Here is a 19,820-nt window from a genome sequence, read left to right as displayed (position 1 = left end):
CTTAATATGAGTGTGCTATCACACTTTACCACTTTATTGTGATCTCAATGTTTGCATAACAATTCCATTCATTAAATATTTTTGCTGATCCTAACTTTGAAATGCTATTTTTGTGTACAGTGGCCACTTTTGACCATTTATTGCCTTTTGTCCCTCCATCTCTGCCAATGCTGCTCTTGCCTGACAGGTTATAGAAACTGTTGTTCTGTGGCTTTTGGCTTCTGTGCGTTTATAGTTTTTGCATATCAGAGTATATAGACCTTGCTTCAATGTTAAATCCACTATCCTAACATGAAGTTGCAAACATTTTAGCAACCAAATATATTCAAAGCTGCTTTAAAGTTAGACTTGCAAAAGAGTACCTATAGCTTCCACAAAAAATGATCCCCTTAGGCAAAAGGAGTTGCTGAGTCACTGACTTATAACACAGACTAATTCTTTGCTCACTGAATATGAACTTAAGTGTGAAACATTTAATGGAAGTGGGCAGATTTCTGATTGGGAAGAGAATAGAGAATATGGACCAGCTAGTCCCTTGGAGGATAGGATATGCAAGAGAAAAAGACTGCTTTTTGTATGTTTCAAATGTTGCTCCTTTTGGAAATATAACATTGTTACTAAACCAGGTTAGATTGTGGATTGTCTATGTAAAACAAATACACATCTTCAGAAGTTAGTAGCATATTTTAAGTTTCTTTCCCTTTTTAATTTTCCTTTCAACATCACATTTCCCTGAAGGAAACCATACAAGTATTAAGAGCAATGAGGGCTCTATAGGAATTAGGAAATTGGCAGGTACTGCTCTTTCCTGGGAAACAATCTTCTGTATTTACACTCTACTGTTTAGCAATTTGCATGAGATTCCACATTATCAGATGCAATCACATGCAATCAATTTAAAGTAACTATAAGTAATATGTATATAACATACTTGTGAATGATATTTCTCAGATACGTGGTGAGTAATTCATGAAAATATTCTTCCAATGCAGGAAATAAGCATGGTTTATGAATTCAAAAGTATGGTGGCAAAATGCAATTCACAGTTGGTTTTTCAGAACTAGGAAAGTTTTTAGGATCAAGTTGCACTAAATTAGTTGATCTCAACCAGGGTAAATTCTGGAATAATCCCTGGTTGCTGTTTGGGGGAAAAAAATTAGTTGGATCCTATTCCTGAGAGGAATATACTAGAAAAAGCATAAGTAGATAACTTTTAGTCTGTGCAATAGCATATAATGGGTGAAATTTGCCATTCATTTTCCATTTTCCCTCATTTTATTTACTGTAATGAATCTATCAACAGTCACTAAAGTTGAGCCTTTAGTGAGGTGACAGTGGCAGGAAAGCATTCCTGGAAAAATGCTTCAGTGAGAGCCACAATTTAAAAAAAGATAGAAGAAATATTAGCATATTTGAACTGAAAGTTGGACCTAAGATTAAGATTTTAAACAAATATATTTATTTTAAATTATATCATAGTTTACAATTAGTATGAATGAGAAACAAAATAAATGTGCTTAATCTAATTTCCACGGTTTCAAGAAAAAAATCCCAGCAATAACAAGTATCTTCATCAATGGGAAGCTGCAGTTGTTTAGAAGTTATCCTTCTAATTAGAATTAACACTGAATACCACTAAAGCATCATTAGTGCCAAGAGTTACAGAAGCAAAATATTAAAGGCTGCCAGATATTTTTGGCACAAGAAAAAAAAACAGAATAAGCCCAAAGAAGCTGATCAGCTGACGGTATCTTTGCTTTTTTTTCCGAAAAGCAACAAAACCTATGTAACATCAGTACAAACCTGTGTGGACCCTCCAACCTGTATCAGACCTGGCAGGACAAGCTTCATATTTAACCATTGAAAAGAAGACTACAAGACTAACCTCCCTACTCGCTACACTGACTGGAGAGTGCAGACCCCTGCAGATCCATGTTTACTCTTGACATTAATACAAGAAGGTGCACACCTCTCACAGTAGCAGAGGTAGTCTGCCACATAACAAGCATGTGGTTAAAGCAGTTGTGAGATATTTTCTACTTCGAACAATGTCAGGCAATCTGAAAGCAGTTCTATCAAAATATCTCCTTGTCCTTCACTAATTTACCATAACATTCTTCATAAAAAGAGGCAAAAGAGAAATGCTGGAAGAACTCAGCCAGTCAAGCAGTATCTTTGAAAAGAGAAACCAGTTAATGTTGTGGGTCAGCAACCCTTCTTCAGAACTGAGGGAAAAGTGAAGGGTTTAGAGTTTTCAGAGCAGAGCTGGGCAGAGGAGTAAGGTGTAGGGTAAAAGACCATATGTAGATAGGTTAAAACAGATCAGGTGACAAGGTTAAGTGGTGACCATTAGCAAGTAGTTTTAAAGAAATAGGACATGAACAAGATATAAGCAACGATGAGAGAGCAATTTACCAGAATTTTTGATTAAGAAATAAATTCAGTAAGACAAGAGCAGGCTGAAACAATAGGTCAAAAACACGATGATGCTGGAGGAAGTCAGCAGGCCAGGCAGCATCTGTGGAGAAAAGCAGGCAGTCAACATTTCAGGTCAGGACCCTTCTTCAGGACTGAAGATAGGAAAAGGGGAAGCCCAATATATAGGAAGGAAAAGCAGAGCAGTGATAGGTGGACAAAAGAGGGGAGGCGGGGTAGGCACAAGGTGGTGATAGGTAGATATGCAGGTAAGATATAGTGATAGGCGGTGAGGGGGAGGAGGGGAGAGCAGATCCACTGGGGGAGGGGTCAAGGTAAGGAGAGAGAAAAAAAGGGGTAGGAAAAGAGAGATAGGGAAGAAAAGAAGAAGCATGGTTGGGGGGGTGATGTGGGGATTACTTAAAGTGGGAGAATTCAATGTTCACGTGGTTAGGCTGCAAGGCTGCAAACAATGGGTCTGCTGGGGTGGTGCTGTTTGTGGATCTCGGGTAGGTTGCAGAAGCAGGCAGTGCGGGATTATGGAGGGAAGATCTCCTGATGAAATGAGATCTGTGACAATCTGGAGAAGGTGGCGTGATGTTAGTTGGTAAGATCATTTGTTTTCCATAAAAAGAGGTGCAGATCAACATGCAGAATGAATTCATAGATAGATAAAGGCAGCAAATCCAACCAAGGGAATATTAATAAGTAGAACTGCCTCTTTCCCAACCCCACATTAATTTAAATACCAAGAAATTTGCTGCCAGCAAATTCTGAGAAACCCTAACAGTGCAGAGTTGTTGGTTAGCAGCAAAGTAATGATAGTTGTTGCTGATATTAAAGAAAACTCAGCATGAAGATCTTGCAGTCTCTGAGGCAAGGACTTCCCTTTTCCAATGCCAGATGCAGTCAGGCATCAATTCAGATTTCCCTAGCAACCAACAGGTGCAATGTTATCAACTCAGCTGAGAAGCCAATCACTTTAAAGAATGCTCTCACTCTATTTCAGGAAGCAGTTTTAATTAATTTTACAGACATTTTGCAGAGCACTTAATAAAGTCTAATAATTAAATCAAATGAAATATAAAACCTCTTAAAAATCATATCTAAAGCCCCTATGTTCAGAAATATTGAGATGAGGAAAATAAAATAAACAGGTATAAAATAATTTTTCAGGTCCATATAACTTGCTAAACAGTAATAATGATTTTGAACACCAGTTAAAATTCATCCCAAGTTACATGTGGTCTAAATAAATTTTGTGTGGTCTTTGATGTCCGATTATTTAGTAAATATGTGAAATTTACGCCTGTTCAATCTATTTCCCTTGATTTCAGTGGAAATTTTTTTTCACAGTGCAGTCTGTGTAGGGACCCTGTACCACTGGCAACTTTGTGGTATTTGCATTAAGATTTGTATTTGCAAAAATCCTGAAGTTGCTTTTAGTTTCACAGAGTAATGATGCCACTTAGCACTGGATTCACTGCCATTACGATAGTAAATTCTGGTTTCTCATATTACATTGTACTCCTGCAACTACATGTAATCAAAATATGCAATTTCATAAAGTATCTAAATTTAGAGTTTTGAAAATACAGTAAACTAATACCTGAAGCCTGAGAATAGTTCAGAGCTTTGAAATTTCGAACTGCACTTGATGCTACTTTATGATTATACAGTTTCCCACAAATTTTGGCCATCTTATTTATTGACAACAACCATTGATGTGAGCATCAGCTGTCTATATGCTCCATGTCCTTGGCGCCTGATCACTTCGCATAGGAGGATTAATAACCATGACACAATTACTGCAATTCTTCAGGGAACCAATCTGTAGCTGATAACCAGGAAGTGACCCGTTGACTAAATGTTGTACTCTGTTACCCGATCCTCCAATCAATTGAAGGTTCTCTGTCATCCCTGGCTGTTTGCCATCAATTTTCATTGGTCTGAAAAACAAGAGACAGCTGCTGCTTGTAATCTGAAAGAAAAACAGAAAATACTGGAAATACTAAGCAGGCCAGACAGTATCTATGGAGGGAGAAACACAATTAATGTCTCAGGTTGATAACCTTTCATTAGAAATAGAAAATGTTAGAAAACTAGCATGTTTTCATTTGCAGAGAAGGAGAGGACAAAAGGAATGTATGTAGTAGGTTGGAGACCAAGAGAAACTGAATAATAATAAAGGTGGTGGCACTGGTTGAGAGAAGGTGATGAAGGCTTATTAATTGCAGATGATCTGACTTTCATCAATTACCGTACAGGAATCTCTCAAGGGAATCTCCCAGCCCCAATCATCTTCCACTGCTTCATCCATCACCTTCCTTTAATTACAAAATCAGTGGTGGTAATGTTCACTGATGGGTTGCCCAACGTTCAGTTCCATTTGCAACTCTTCAGCAAGTGAAGCAGCCTATGCCTACGTGCAGCAAGACCTAGACAACACTAAAGCATCAGGGAGTCCAATAAGAGCAAACCTAATTACCTACACTTGATATTCAATGGCATTAACATTGCAGAGACATCCAGTATATCAATATCCTTGGGGTCACCATTGATCAGAGTCTCAATTAGTCCAGCCGTATAAATATTGTGGCCACCAGAAGCTGGATATCCAGTGGCAAGTAATTCATATGCTGGCATCCTAAAGTCTTTCCAGCATCCACAAGGCAGAAGTCAAGAGTGTAAAGGAATACTCTCAACCTCCCTGAATGAGTGCAGCTCCAACAACACTCAGGAGGCTTGGCACCATCCAGGATAAAGTTGCCCGCTTGCCCTCTATCCACCACCCTAAACATTCGTTCCCTGCACAATTACTGCATGTGTTCCATCTACAAGAATCACTGCAGTCACTTACTGAGGTCATTCCAATAGCCCCTCCCAAATCTGTGATCTTTATCACAATCGTTTCAGGTACACAAGAACACAGTAACCTGCACGTTCGCCTCTCAGTTGCGCACCATCCCAACCTGGGACTATGTCACTTATCATTCTTTCATCATCACCAGGTCTAAATCTTGGAACATCTTCCCCAACAGCACTGTGGAAGTACCTTCACTAAAAGAGGTTAATTAGAGATAGGCAACAGATTTTGGCCTTACCTGTGATGCCCAGATCCCAAAAAACAAATAGAAAAAATAGATCTAACTGAAACCAGATTACTCACTACACAACTGCTTACAGCCAATTTTAGTTGTAACAGGAATAAAGTAAATTGGTACAACTGCCTTGCTTTGTACAATAATGTGGTCTAGCAGACATAATATTATTGCCTAGAAATTCCATTACATGGCTGTCCGTCTGCCAGTGAACAACGTTGTCCTAGAAGTACCCATCAACTTGTCTTCCTTCTTGGACTCTTCCTTCTGTACTATACTGACTCTCCACCACCCTCTCCACATCCTGATTGCCACTCATTCTTTGCTCATCCCAGCCCACAAACCAGAATTCTGGCCATAAGATCCTTCAATTCCTACTCAATCTGTTAGTCTCCCAGTACAGCCCGATTGCCTGTGTGCTTGTTGTTGCTTGTCAGTCAGCCAGTCCAGACTATGGCTATTCATGGATAGACCATGCAGTTTTAAGCCAGCCCATCTGGGCCCAGAGCTGCTTAATATCTGAGGACTATCTGTAGCCCCTTAGTGGAATTAAACAGCCTTCTATCAACCTGACTCTAGTCACTCAACAAGCGTTGCAAGGGAATAGTAAAACAGGCAACATCCTGCAGAAGACAGGTACTAAGAATTTGCACAAGAATGTTTTATGATTATATGTTTAAAAAAAAACCCAGAAATCTATTCATTTCATTTCAATAATGAGGCAAGGCAAAAGTGACTGAAACAAAACAAATAGGAACTGTGGATCGTTATCAGCAGCTGCCTCTCTATTACTAGTGATTGCACACATGTAGAGGTAGTTGCGCTTTCCAAATTATAGAGTAGTGGGAGTCGCACTAATTGAGGGCTCTTGTAACTTGTGAAAAAAAGCAATGGTGAATTGGTACCAGTTAAAAAAAATGCCCGGCAGCTCAGTTTGTCTGCCATAATAATTAATAACCCTACTTCCTGTGATAGAGCATATGTGTACTGAGTGACAAAATGGTTCTGCCATTCTTTTATCCACCTGGGGAACTGGCCTCCATTAATCTATCAGGAGACAACAATAAATATTAATCATAAGGAATGCAGGCATTGAATGCGATTGGAGGGAAGGCAGTGATTACAAGAAAGCCAATGACTGAAATGAAAGAGTCATTTAGAGTAGTGACCATTAAAAGAAAGAAGCGTGGACACAGAAAGAAGGCAAAAATTGGGGAAGGTGATAAGTAGAAGAGATGATTAAATAAGAAACACTACTGGAAAGAAATGGAAAATAAGTTGGAATCCAATTCCACCCATTTTACACTTCTGACCTTTTGCTGCCAATCCATCAGAGATTCCTGTATTATGTTGCCATCTAACTTTAGTATGGGAATTTTAGTGTTGATCTTGGACTGTGTGAGAAACAAGGGAGATAAGGCTGAAAGTCTGAGGAGGTTTGATGGGTGAAAGGCAGGAGAGATTCAAGTATAGGACTCAACAATTTCTAATAATGATTCTGCTCTTCCCTTTCCCCTGCACTCATCTTCCGTTTCTTTACTTGTCCCATTACCATTCACTTCTGTCTAGCCTCATCATTGAATTGAAATGAATAGATTTCTGGGGTTGAGTTTCCTCATATATATATTACATTCTCAGAATAAGCAAACTGTGGGAGAAAATAACAGTTGGCCAATGAAAGGCCAAGTGGAACTGGATGTTTCTGGATCCTCAGATATGAATTTAGGTAAATATATTTTAACCAACCACATTTCATTTTTCCTTGCCAGAAACATGCCAGAGATTGAGAGTATCATGATTACAGAGGTCCCAAAGGTGCAGGTTGCCATTGGCTGCTTTTACAATATTTTGTGGGCACTACATGTCAATTATACCTTTTGCTGAAGCCAAAGTGAATCCACTCCCTTGTCATCTAGATTATGGCTAATCATCGTCAACTATCTATGCAGACTAGTGGCAGTAACCTGGCAGCTGACAGTTTCTTCATTCTGTGGCTATGCTCTTCCAGCTCCATTTAATGCATCGGAGCACACCAATAATTAGCTGCTAATGTGACAGAGCAGAGCATTTGTATGTTGAATCAACACTTCTGGTGTCTGCGCCACCCTGGAGGAACCCAACGATCCTCAACAGGCCAGGTGTCAAGACTCATGGTTGTCTGCATAACTTTGGCATCATACAGTGAGTAGCTGGAGAGCAGAAGCATGTGGAGGGAGGATAGAACCCAGAAAGACACTTTATTTCCTGGGGCTGTTCTTGAAGAACTCATCAGAGTGCGATACCAGTCACTACAATGATAATTCCCCACTTTGGGCTGAGAAGGCTGCTTTCAGACTGCACTGTGGGAGGCAGATATAGCAATGGCACTTCCGGCACGGTAATGAGGAATACTGTCTTCCTGAGAGAGTACAAGCCATTAAATTTTCCGCAAAACTCTGTGCCGCTCCTCTAGGACTGCACCTCAACAATCCTAGTAATTTGTGGGACGACAGATTGTTGGACCATGAGACCCTGCAAGTGCATTAGTTATCTGTAATCAAAAGCCACGAGGGCAAGAGCCTGAAATTACCAGTGAGATGAGAGCAGTCTTTCACTGCAGTACTTAGATCTTGAGTGGTTGCTGCTTGTGCTACATCACTGCTGGATTATGCCACCACTTTTGTAAATTATTGTAAGAGAGAAAATGCATTTCACCAATTAAAAAGTATACATATTGGGGAATAGAAAAGATAGAGTGACTAACGTCAAAATAATGAGGAGCAGTATACAAAAATTTCACAGCAGGAGGAATATGATGTGTAGGGTCCCCATGGCTGATAGTTGTATATTTGTATCATCAGAAAATGTTAGAATAGAACCTTTTTGGGGAAAGACAATGATTGAACTAGTGATCATTAAATTACATGACATGGAGTGAGTATGTCAGTCACAGTTAAAAGCTAAATAATTAAAGTAAGATTAGTTACACGTGGATATTGTATTGCATTTCATCTTGAACTGAAGATATTGTGCTCCATTATTCTAAGAGATTGTAATAGAATGTGGTAGATTCTGTATTTAAATATACTCTTGTTCACTGTGTTGAAGTATCTTCTGCCAAGATTAATGAGACACAACAGGCTGTCAACTATTACTTGAAAAAAACCTAAGATTTCTTAACAGGCAACAATGTATCCATTTCATCTAATTTGATAAAACAAGAAATAATTTACTATTGAAAATTATTAAAAGAGCTAACTTAACTTGCTGCACTCTCTTTTAATCCAACACTATTTTCCTGAATGCATTTCACTATTTTTTCTTGATTACAACAAATCTTTCTTGATTATGTTCCAGGGGCGCCAACTGTCTATTAGAATTAGCCCAAATATTCTTTGTGCATGAACTTAGAATATGAGTGTTAGTAAACTTCTCAACCATAAATCTCCTCATAGCTAAACAAAATTATTAAATCCCCTGCATAATTTCCACTGTAACCTAGCACTGAAAAGATTAGGTAATTTCGAAATACAGATCAATTTCTCTTCTTAAGACAAATATTTTCATTTTTCAATATAAATGATGTAAACCAGTTAAAAGGGAGAATACTAATGTTGGGAGTTGGTGAACAAAGAGTATGCTGATATCCATGGGCTTCTAGTTACATTTTTTAAGGCATGCAGCCTTGGAGCTTTTAAAATCGATTTGGGTTCTTCTGTACTTACTAGTTTTTAACTGGCCCACCATCTGTTAAATGGATACATTTTTAATGTTAAATTGTGTAGATTTCCATAAAATAATTAATGAATATGGGATCATTCCTAAATTTATGAAAGAATATTTATGACTTTAACAAATTAAATATTTAGATCATTGTTCGCAAGAATGTATAACAAGTTGTATAGTGCAGTGTGGAGAATGAGGACATTGGATCCAGCTCATTAATATTTACTGAAAGGAACCAGAGATGGATCAAGTTACTAATTCAGACTCCTAGTGAATTATTAATGCCACTATTAATTCTACAACCACTGTGTGTTACTTCATATGTCGCTGTAAAGGATGATATAATTTTGCCTTCTTGTCTGGTTTTCTAGTTTTCTTCGGCACTCAGCAATGCAAAATAGTGCAGGGCAGGCTGCTGTAGGAGTGTTGTTACTGTGGACAGTCTGCAGAGTCACAGCCAGACCAGGTAAAGCTTCCATCTCTGTGCTTTTAACTGATATATTTTGCATGGATAGCATCTCTCTCTTTCTCCCTCTTTCTCCCTTTCCATTCATTTTCAGGAAAGTATTTTTTCTGATAAGAACTTTATGTGAACATTAATAAATTGATTTCTGTTTAACTCAAAGCCAATGGAAACAAAAGTACAAATTTTAGAGAATATTGACTACAATGGTATGATGTCAACTCATATGACAAAAAAATCCTAATTATGAAAAATACTATATAAATGGAAGTTCTTCCTTTCATTTGATTGTAAAAAGCCCAGTGTCCTTTAGTTGCAATAAACCAACTCAGCACAGACAAAATAGTGGAACTTACAATCTTCCAAAATGCTTCTATAGCAACATGATCTGTAGAATGAGCATCTGGCCATTTTAGTTAAAAAAATGATTATCATGCTTTGTTAGCATTGAAGCAAATCTTGTGCAAAATTATATTTTTTGCTTTGTTTTTTTCCTACCAGGAGTTAAATGTGGGGGCATTCTATCTGCAACAAATGGGAATTTCTCCAGCCCTAATTTCCCAGGATATTATCCATATGAGACTGAATGTACATGGCTGATTGTTGTTACGGAGGGCTCCTCCATTCTGCTTACCTTCCACCATTTTGACCTTGAATTTCACACTCACTGTGAATATGATTACCTCAAAATCTATAATGGAGTATCTGGGGATGAGGGAAATCTCTTGGGCAAATTTTGTGGAAAAGCTTTTCCTCCTCATTTCTCCTCTTCCTGGCATGTGATGTCGATCATTTTTCGCTCAGATAAGCATGTGGCCAGTCGTGGATTCTCTGCTTCATACAACAAAGGTTTGATCAATTTGTATACTTATTTAGATTTAAACTTTCAGATTTAAATAAGCACTCAAATGGTGAGCAATTTTTAAAATTTGATCTACTATGACAGAATTCCAATTCTGATTTTGCTAGGTCGTGACATAGTGAACATCAGACTAATAGTGTACCAGAATATACTGAAAAATGACAGTGTCTGATCAACAGATGTTGTTATGAACGTGTGTCACCAGCAGTTTGAGGAAAGGAGGATATATCCATTGAACTTCTAATTAGCGCATTCGTCCAGTATGAACTACCCTGCCATTGGCTTTGTGAACTTTCCTGTTAAGGTCATAAAAGTGCTAGATTTGCACACTAATTTGATGTTAAATTTGATGTTAAATCTAGGGATTAATAGCCTAAGATCACTGTTAACAATGTGATAATTGTTGGCGATTTGAATTCAGACTCACGTTTGTGGAGTCTCATTTCATCGGGTTATGGAGTGTTCTTAGAATTTTTTAAAATGCCAACATTTACATTTGCTTTCCATCTCATTTCCTTAATACCACTTTTTTGTCTTCTGTCTATTTTTCTTTATGTATCTTACTTTACGTATAATTCAATGCACCCTCCATCTCAGTTCTTCCTTTATTTCACAGTCCCTAAATTTCATTGGTTACTCATCAAAGTTCCCCTGCACTGTTCCCCTTGCTGTGCTGCTATTTGCTCACACTTCCAGTAATCTTGTGGACAAAATGTGTTTTGATATGAAGGGTACAGAAATAAATCAAATTGTGAGATGTCCACATCTCAGCCCAGTATTTGGTGACGTGGAGTAGAAAAACCCAGCTTGAAGAATTAATTCTGCCACAGGATTCTTGCCCCCAGCACTACTTTACAGTGCAGAGAGGAGACCAGAAAGTAGAAGCACTTTATCTTCATAATAGTCTCTGATATATATAAAGGAAAATTCTTTAGAAGCGATTTGACTGTAATTTATATCCAACAAGCCCCAATAGGTACTTGATGTGTACCTGTAAATCTTTGTGTAATCGAGAACCATTTTGTCAATTTACTCTCATCAAACATGCGGGATTCCACTCCAATATTCATATAGTTATAACAATTCTTGAAGTTGGAAAGCCTATAAGCAGAAAGCAAAGATGGACTACAAACTGACTGCAAATTGTGACCTGGCAGAGGAGGCTCAAGCGTCTGAGTCCTCTATGCTTGCTCCTAATTTATAAGTTTCATCTTACTCTCAGTCTGAACCATACCAAGCATTCAGCATGTTATTTTTCCAAGGAAGCAGCTGGATGGGGGCAGTGGCACAGGTTTCAGATAAAATATTGGGGAATGATCTGCATGCACAAAAATAAAATATTGAATGAATTTTAAAAATCTTCAGAATCACTTTGATGTTTCAATTATTGCTACTTACAGATGTATGCGGAGGAGTGTTAACGGGTCTGTCTGGAGTGCTCTCAAGCCCTGAGTACCCAGATAATTACCCTAATAATGCTGAATGCCGCTGGTTTATTCGTGTCTCTAATCAATCGGTGATCAATCTGATCTTCTACGACTTTCACCTGGAAAGTAATGAGGATTGTAGTTTTGACTATGTGGCCATGTTTGATGGGTCCAGCATGAATGCCAGACACTGGGGTCATTATTGTGGTGGGACAAAACCTCCAGATATCGTTTCCAGTGCCAATGAACTACTTGTTGTTTTTAAATCAGACTTCAACATTGGTGCAAAGGGCTTCAAAGCATTTTATTTTTCAGGTAAGATATATATAAAAATGATAGTAGTATTTAAGAAAATTTCAAGCTATTTTGATAACAAATAGATTTTTATTTTTTTCCCTCTTTTCATGTTCATTGTAAAGCCTGTTTAAGTTACAGAGAGTTGCTTATTGAAAGTCTGTAGAGTGATTATTATTTTTTTTTGTTTAGCCCTCTTTCCTTCTTCCTCCTCCATTTCCACTGATGTTAGTTGTGCTTTGGAAACTCAACATAATGACCAGTTTTAATGCGTGATCTTGACACAAATCACAGCAATCTATATTTTTAGCATAATAATATCTCTCAATACTGAGTGACACATGTAACAGGAGTAATATAGTAACCATTGGGAATTTAATCTATATCTAGGGGCAAACCAAATTAGCAGTATTAGCAAGCAGAACAAATTCATGGAGTGTATATAAGATAATTTTCTAGATCAATGTTTTGATGGACCAATGGAGAATAGGGTATTTCAGTTCTAGTCTTGTGCTAAGAGATAGAGTTAAATAACACTAACAGTTGAAGGGCCTTAAGGTAAAAGTGATCATAATATGACAAAATTTTAACTTAATGTTGAAAGTAACTTATTTCAATCCAAAACCACAGTCTTAAATCTAAACAGAGCAAACAACAAGGGTACTAAGAGTGATTTGGCTGTGCTAAATTGGGGATTGAAACTAAGAGTATAACAGTAGACAGGGAATAGTTAACATTTAAAGAAGTAATTCATTGTTTATAGCAAATATATATCCTTCAAAGCACAAAAACCCAAGTGGTTCAACCATGGATCACAAGGGATGTTAAAGCATTAGAACAAAAGAAAAAGGTTATAATGTTGCTAAAAGCGTAAGGATGAGGAAAAATTCAGAATTCAGCAGAGGACCAAGATATTGATAAGGAAGGGAAAAGTAGAATATGAGAGTAATCTAGTGAGAAACATAAAAACAGACCATAAAAGCTTCATAAATATGTAAAATGGAAGAGATTACTAAAGGTTATTATGGATCCCTTGCAGACTGAGACAGAACTTATATTGGAGAATAAGGAAATAGCAGAGAACTTTTGCATTTGTTTTCATAGAAGAAGACATAAAAATCCTCCTGGAAATAATGGAAAACAACAGGTCAATAGGGAATGAGAGGTAAAATATATGAGCATTAATGAAAAAAGTATTATTGGAGAAATAAATGGGACTAAAAGAAAATATATCCTCAGGACCCCTCGACCTGCATCCCAGAATTCTAAAAGAGGTAGCTATGGAAATCATGGATGCATTGGTTGTCATCTTCCAAAATTCCATAGATTCTAGGTTTTCCACAGTTTGGAAAGTAACCTCACTATTTAAGAAAGGAGGGAGAGAGAAAATGGGAAACTGCAGGCCATTTAGCTGACATTGGTAGTAGGGAAAATGCTAGAATCTTTTAAATCATAATATTGAGCAGAATCAACAGAGATACGTGAAAGGGAAATCATATTTCACAAATCTGTTAAAGTTTCCCAACAGAATAGGCAAGGGAGACCAGTGGATGTCGTTTATTTAGATGTTCAGAAGGCTTTTGTCAAGGACAAGAGATTATTAAGCAAAATTAGAGCACCTGGGGGATTGAGAGTAGTATATTAGTGTGCATTCAGAATTAGTTAACAGATAGAAAACTGAGCAGAGGAAGAAATTGATTATTTTTAGTATGTGCATCTGTAACTGATGGAATGTCCCAGGAATCGGCGCTCATGCCCCAGCTGTTTATAACCTACTTAAATTATTTAGACAAAGGGTCCAGGTGAAATGTATTCAAGGTTTTGCCAGCAGAAACTATGAGCAGAGAAGGAGTAAGGTCATTGGACAAGGATGGCAGATGGAACTCCCCAGACATCTATCATTCATAAAACTGCCCTTCGACAAAGTTGATTCTTGCCTTCTTGCTAAACAATTTTCCCTTCAAGAGTTCTTAACTCAGAACAAAATTCATTTGTCTGTTAAACTTGACCGCAGTTCCTATATTACAGGGGCCCGTCCAAACAGCTCTCTCATATGAGGAGTCTCACCTGTTTAGCAAACTTCTACAACCACTCTCCAGCTTTTCTCCTAAGTTCCTCTAAGACATTAGAAACATTGTTCTACACAACTTACTGCTACACTGCATCTCCCCTGCAGTAAACTATTGCAATAAACTTAACTTCCTAAAAAAATGGTAATAATTACTTCCTGTAATATTCCTTTCCTCTTACAATTTCAGGGTTTTAAGATCACTCACCTCTTACTGCATTGGTGTTATCCTCAATAATTTGCTCCCACATTTATATTTCTCAAGGCTACAAAGAATGATGCTGTGAGAAATTTAAATGTGACCTGTTTTTTGGGAGTGATGTTCTGAGGTTGGTATTAGTTCCTCAGTTTTTCACTGTAATTCTGCTAAAAGTCATACAGAACATCAAATAAATGATGGAAGCGGAGTTTCCAGAAGTTTCCTTGACATCTAGAGTGAACATTCATCTTTCTACTTTGAATGAAAAGATGGCACAAATCAAATGTGGATTGGGATTTCCTTTGCCAAAAGGTTCAGCTGCTTCAACCCCTTGGGACCCAACACACATTAACCAGTTTGCAACATGAGTTGAGGTACACTAATCTCCAGAAGGACAGATATTGCTACTCTTGGGAAACAGAGATGGGCATGGAAGATGGGTGTCACCAGATTAGGCAAGTAGTCAGGACCTCCAAAGATCTGTATGAATAAACTATAAGAGAAATCTCAGGATTGTTCCTGTATTCAGGAGGCTGAAGGGATCATGTTGGGATGGGAGAGGAGGTGTGGGAGGTAATGTGGTGGTTAAAGGATGTAACTTTGGGGTTCAGTTGTTTATCCAACCTTATTTGGACACCATATGCAAAGTTATGGTTGTGCCGGTTTGGCCCCTGGTCGTTGGGTGCTCCTGCTCCTCTCCCGGACCCTTGTGTTAGTGCAAGTGATCTTCAGGGAGCAACTGTGAGAGGCAGCAAGAGGCATCAGAAATAAGCAGTGGCATTTGAGGAATTTTGTGACCATTGTTTGGGTTGGGTACATGATATTTTACGACCTTACTGTGGTATGCAAGTCACAGGACTGACTTTAATGTTGACATAGAGAGTTCAAATTGGGAAAGTCATTTCCTTCTTTCAACAGTCCTTTGCCTTGATGAGCATAAAAGTTCACCAACCAATTGCTTGTCAAAGGACTAATCCTTCTTATTCCCAGATATAGCAGAATAATGTCAGTTCTAGGTAGTAGCCAGGATTTGGTTTTATTTAGTGCTGAACTGTATAAAACAATTATTTATTTGCAATTTATATTTCCTAAGATTTATCATTTATATTTGTCTTATTTCTTCCAGGTGAGTGTCAACAAGTATTCACAGCCATTAAGGGGAATTTCTCCAGCCCTCGATATCCAAACATTTATCCTAATAATATCAATTGTCATTGGACAGTCCAGCAACCTGTAAGTTATAGGATCAAAGTTCACTTAATTGATTTTGAGCTGGAGGACAGGGATAGCCTGAGTGATGCCTGTGATTATGACTTTCTGGCAATCTTTGATGGAGACAGCGAGACTGACACATTGCTGGGAAAATGGTGCGGTCGGAACTCACCCCCTTCACTGTTGTCCAATGGGAACAGACTTTTGTTTGTGTTGTCGGCTGACAGGAACACAGCTTCTCGTGGCTTCCATGTTTCATACAGTGCTGGTAAGTTAGAAAGTCATTATGGCAGAAAATCATTAGCTGTGTGGAATCTGGTGAGTTCTGATCGAATGATCTATCCAACTTGGAGGTTTACTTTCCACTCCAGACAATCAGGCTTGAAAATTTAGGATGACACTCCTGAGCACCTATAACGTGACATGTGAAATTCCATAATTTAATACAAAATACTGCAAATGATGGGAAAAATACACTATAATTTAATTATTTTTCCTGGTTAGTGCTTCAATCTAATTATCATCGGGTCTGCATACCTCTGGAAGCTCAAAAGGTCCCAGATCTTACAAGCAGTAAAGCTGTCACAAGAAAAGCAGATAATCAGATACTAAGGTCTCATGCAGTCTGTGAGAACATGTATACAAAGCTTAGCAATCCTAAATTATGTTGGTTCAAGTATTTTCATCTCTCCTTATCACTCATTCTGTTGTCCACAGCTTTCTTCCATATTGTATTCTATTGTATGATTTTCTGAGGCTACAATTTTGTGCATGTTTTTATTTTTAAAGAAAGTTAATATTTCAATTTTCTTCTGATTTTCTTCCTAATCATGCTGTGGCATGCTCCAGCACAGGCTACCCTCATTACTTTACCTAGGTGGTCATTCTTCATATGTGCACCTGTGGTGGTGAATGGAAAACTTATCAAGAGCATGATCCCGTACTTACATCTACACTTCAGTCTTCATGTGTGTACTTCCCAGCTATGATAACTATACACCGAGCATGAAAGGGAGAACTGACTGCATATTCTACTCCCTCAGCTGTGGTATGGAGTACATTGAGGTCAATTCTGGTGGCTCTACTAGTTTCTGGCAGAGATGAACTAAACAGGAATTGACCCAGGGACCTTCTTGGTTTGTACAGCTCATTTGCCAACAGAGTCAATTGTCCCAGTGACACATAAAGCAGGGCATTCAACAGACATAGGATCACTGGGCAGTTTATTTACCAACTGAGTGAGTGAGCATTACACACGAGGCAGTGTATTTATCAAATGAGTCATCAGGTCCTTTACCCTTCAGTACTCTGAGGATTATTCTGTGTAACAGATGCAACCATAGCTACTTAATATTAACTAAGTTTTTCTCTTTTATTTATTTCAGTTGTTCCCATGAACGTCAGCTGCACTAGAACAGATTTCCAGATTCAGATTGCCATGCAGGCTCTTCCTTCACTAAGTCGTAACAACATTTATCTCGGAAGACCTGGCTGTATGGCTCAGGTATTTGGCTCAATATTCAAGATAATTTCACGGTTTGATGCCTGCGGAACAAAGACACAGGTAATTAACTGACAATAAACTGAGTCAAAGAATCAAATATATTTTTATGTCATAGAAGAGCATTCAGCTCACCACCGGTGCAAAGGGAGCTTTATAGATTAATTTCATTTCCCAACTTTCAGTGCTTGGCCTTTTAGGTAAAACTCTTCAATTGCTCATCCAGATACTTTCTAAATGTGATGAGAGTTTCTGCCTTTGGCACTGCTCAGGGAAGTGTTCCAGATCTGCACTACTTTCCTGAACTCCTTGCCAATCCTTTTACCAATTAACATACCTATTTCCCCTAGTTACTGAACCCTTATTAAAAAAAGAGATCCTTCCTTCTCAACGTGTCAACGTCTCATAAATTTATGTGCCTCAATTTAATCTTCCCTCCCTCACCTTTGTTCCGAAGAAAATAATCTCAGCCTGGACTGTCTTTCTTCATAACTAAATTTTTCTAGTTCTGGTAACATTCTTGCAGATCTCTTCCTTCCCAAGTGTCATCACATCCTTCCCTTTGTGTGGTGACCAAAACTGTACACAGTATGCTAATTGTGGCCTAACTAGTATCTTATACAGTTTTAGCATGATGTCCTTACTCTTGTATTCTGTGCCTGAACTGATAAAAGCAAACATGCAGTGTGCCTTATTAATTACCCTACCTATCTTACCTTCCAATGAGATCTGCCATCATCTTATTATATGATGGAACAGGCTTGAGTGACCGACTCCTGCTCATAATTCAAATGTTCATATTAGTGTTATCTACATACAACAAGCAGTTGAAAACTTGGTCATTATTTCAGTTTTCACTTTGCAGAGAATTAAGAACACCACCATTTTTGTGAACATTTTGTATTTACATTTTTCTGATGGAATGCGTGGTGACGCCCAGGAATATGAGGTGCAGTGCAATGTCAAAACAAAAGCAGCTTCCTACAACATCATTACAGACAAAGAATTGTATCAACTCCAACAGCTGGCTGTGAGTTTGGAGGATTCTAATCCTGAAGAGTCAAAGGTGGTAGATGGATCTGATGTTTCAAGGATGCAAGATACCAGCGACATTGTCTTCATTGGTATTTGTGTCTTGGCTGGACTTTTAATGTTGATTGCTATCATAGGACTGGTTCTGCTGTAGAGACATGAGACAATCACAACGTGATACTTAAAGTGGGGTGTGAAGAAGCCTCAAGAGAACAACCATTTGAAAAACAAATTTTAATTCCTTCTCCCTCAGAAGTGCAGATCAGTAATTTCCACTTTCCATGAAGTTCTTCTCTGTTCCACATTTTCCTAAAACTTAGAACAATGCTTAAAGAGGAAAATTGGCCCGAGTCTGTGTAAGCTGTTGCATAGAGCATTCTTTCATCCTTGTTATCATCCTTGTCTCTTTCCTCATATCCCTTCAACTTCCCTTCCTTCGGTTACCTGTCCAATTCCCTTTTGAAAGCTGCTTCAGGCAGTGTATTCAAATCCTAATCACTCATTTTGAAAAAAACAAAATTAGTTGCCCCATGGTTCTTTTGCCAATCACCTTATAACTGTGCTCTCTGTTTATCAATTCTTCCACTGTTGAAAACAATTTCTAAATTAAAACTGTTTATGATTTTAAACTTTGTTCTATGGCTCCAAGGACAGCAGCTTCAGTTTATTTCTCATTGAAGTGGGTCAATTTTACACGCAATGGCATAAGTCAGATCTTACTGAGGAGGCAGTTAAGATTCACCCACATTGGAGTCATATGTTAGCCAGACCAGGTATGGGCAGAAGATTATTTTCCCTGAAAGCTGTTACTAAACTAGATGGGATTTAACAACAATCCAGTAGTTTTATAGCTACTGTTCTAGACACATTATTCCTTGAATTTAAATTCTCCAGCTTCTATAGTGGGATTCAAACTCATGTCTCTAGACCACTGGTCTGGAACTCTGGCATCTAGTCCAGTGATTTAAACACAGTGCTAATGTACTTCTGCTCATACAAACACATAATGGATACATTTACAATCCTCCTTTCCCAATGGAACAGAGAGGCAGAATTATAGCTATAATACTGGGATCATAGGAACACAGAAAAACTTCTTCAACAAGTTCATTCTAAATGTCTCTGCACTCCTTTATAGCAGGCATTAAGTTGGTTATTATCTGCATTGCAAAAGGATTCAGAAAAGTTTAGTGGCAGCACCACATGAACAATGCTGGTTAGACAATACTCCCCATCTAACACTTGACACTGCAGCAGATGCATTGCACTGTTGCACCACCTTTCTTATTTATTCCACTGGGGAAAAGTTGGCCAACAGTCTTTGTTACTGGCTCTGATATCCACTTACACGAAAGCATTCTGTTGTAACCTGTATCAGATGGTTTTAATCATATCTATGGGTGAACATATGGAAATATTGTATCTGACACAGGGGTCACAGCCTTTCTTTCTGCTTTTCACAGCACCAAATATTTTATTTTTATGTGACACCATCTGAATTGGCAACTTCTCAATTTAACTTTGTTGTATTAAAAAGGAGG

At 38.1% G+C, this 19,820-nt stretch overlaps 1 protein-coding gene across 1 annotated transcript; it reads left to right on the top strand.

Annotated features, from left to right (window-relative positions):
* The first annotated feature begins 7,190 nt into the window (after nt 1-7,190).
* Nucleotides 7,191-18,788, top strand: cdcp2 (CUB domain containing protein 2). Its single transcript, XM_052010735.1, has 6 exons — nt 7,191-7,242; nt 10,186-10,533; nt 11,947-12,288; nt 15,661-16,014; nt 17,132-17,310; nt 18,113-18,788. The coding sequence occupies exons 1-6, from the start codon at nt 7,191-7,193 to the stop codon at nt 18,431-18,433; spliced, it is 1,596 nt and encodes a 531-aa protein (XP_051866695.1). The 3' UTR covers nt 18,434-18,788.
* Nucleotides 18,789-19,820: the final 1,032 nt, after the last annotated feature.

The sequence above is a fragment of the Pristis pectinata genome, chromosome 3, assembly GCF_009764475.1.
Source record: "Pristis pectinata isolate sPriPec2 chromosome 3, sPriPec2.1.pri, whole genome shotgun sequence".
Classification (NCBI taxonomy): domain Eukaryota; kingdom Metazoa; phylum Chordata; class Chondrichthyes; order Rhinopristiformes; family Pristidae; genus Pristis; species Pristis pectinata.
This window is presented reverse-complemented; position numbering and strand designations above follow the sequence as displayed.

Coding starts and splice junctions, on each gene's coding strand:
- cdcp2 (XM_052010735.1), top strand. CDS start 7,191: ATGAAAGGCCAAGTGGAACTGGATGTTTCTGGATCCTCAGATATGAAT. Junction 12,289..15,660: donor CAAAGCATTTTATTTTTCAG/GTAAGATATATA, acceptor TATTTCTTCCAG/GTGAGTGTCAACAAGTATTC. Junction 17,311..18,112: donor CCTGCGGAACAAAGACACAG/GTAATTAACTGA, acceptor TTCACTTTGCAG/AGAATTAAGAACACCACCAT.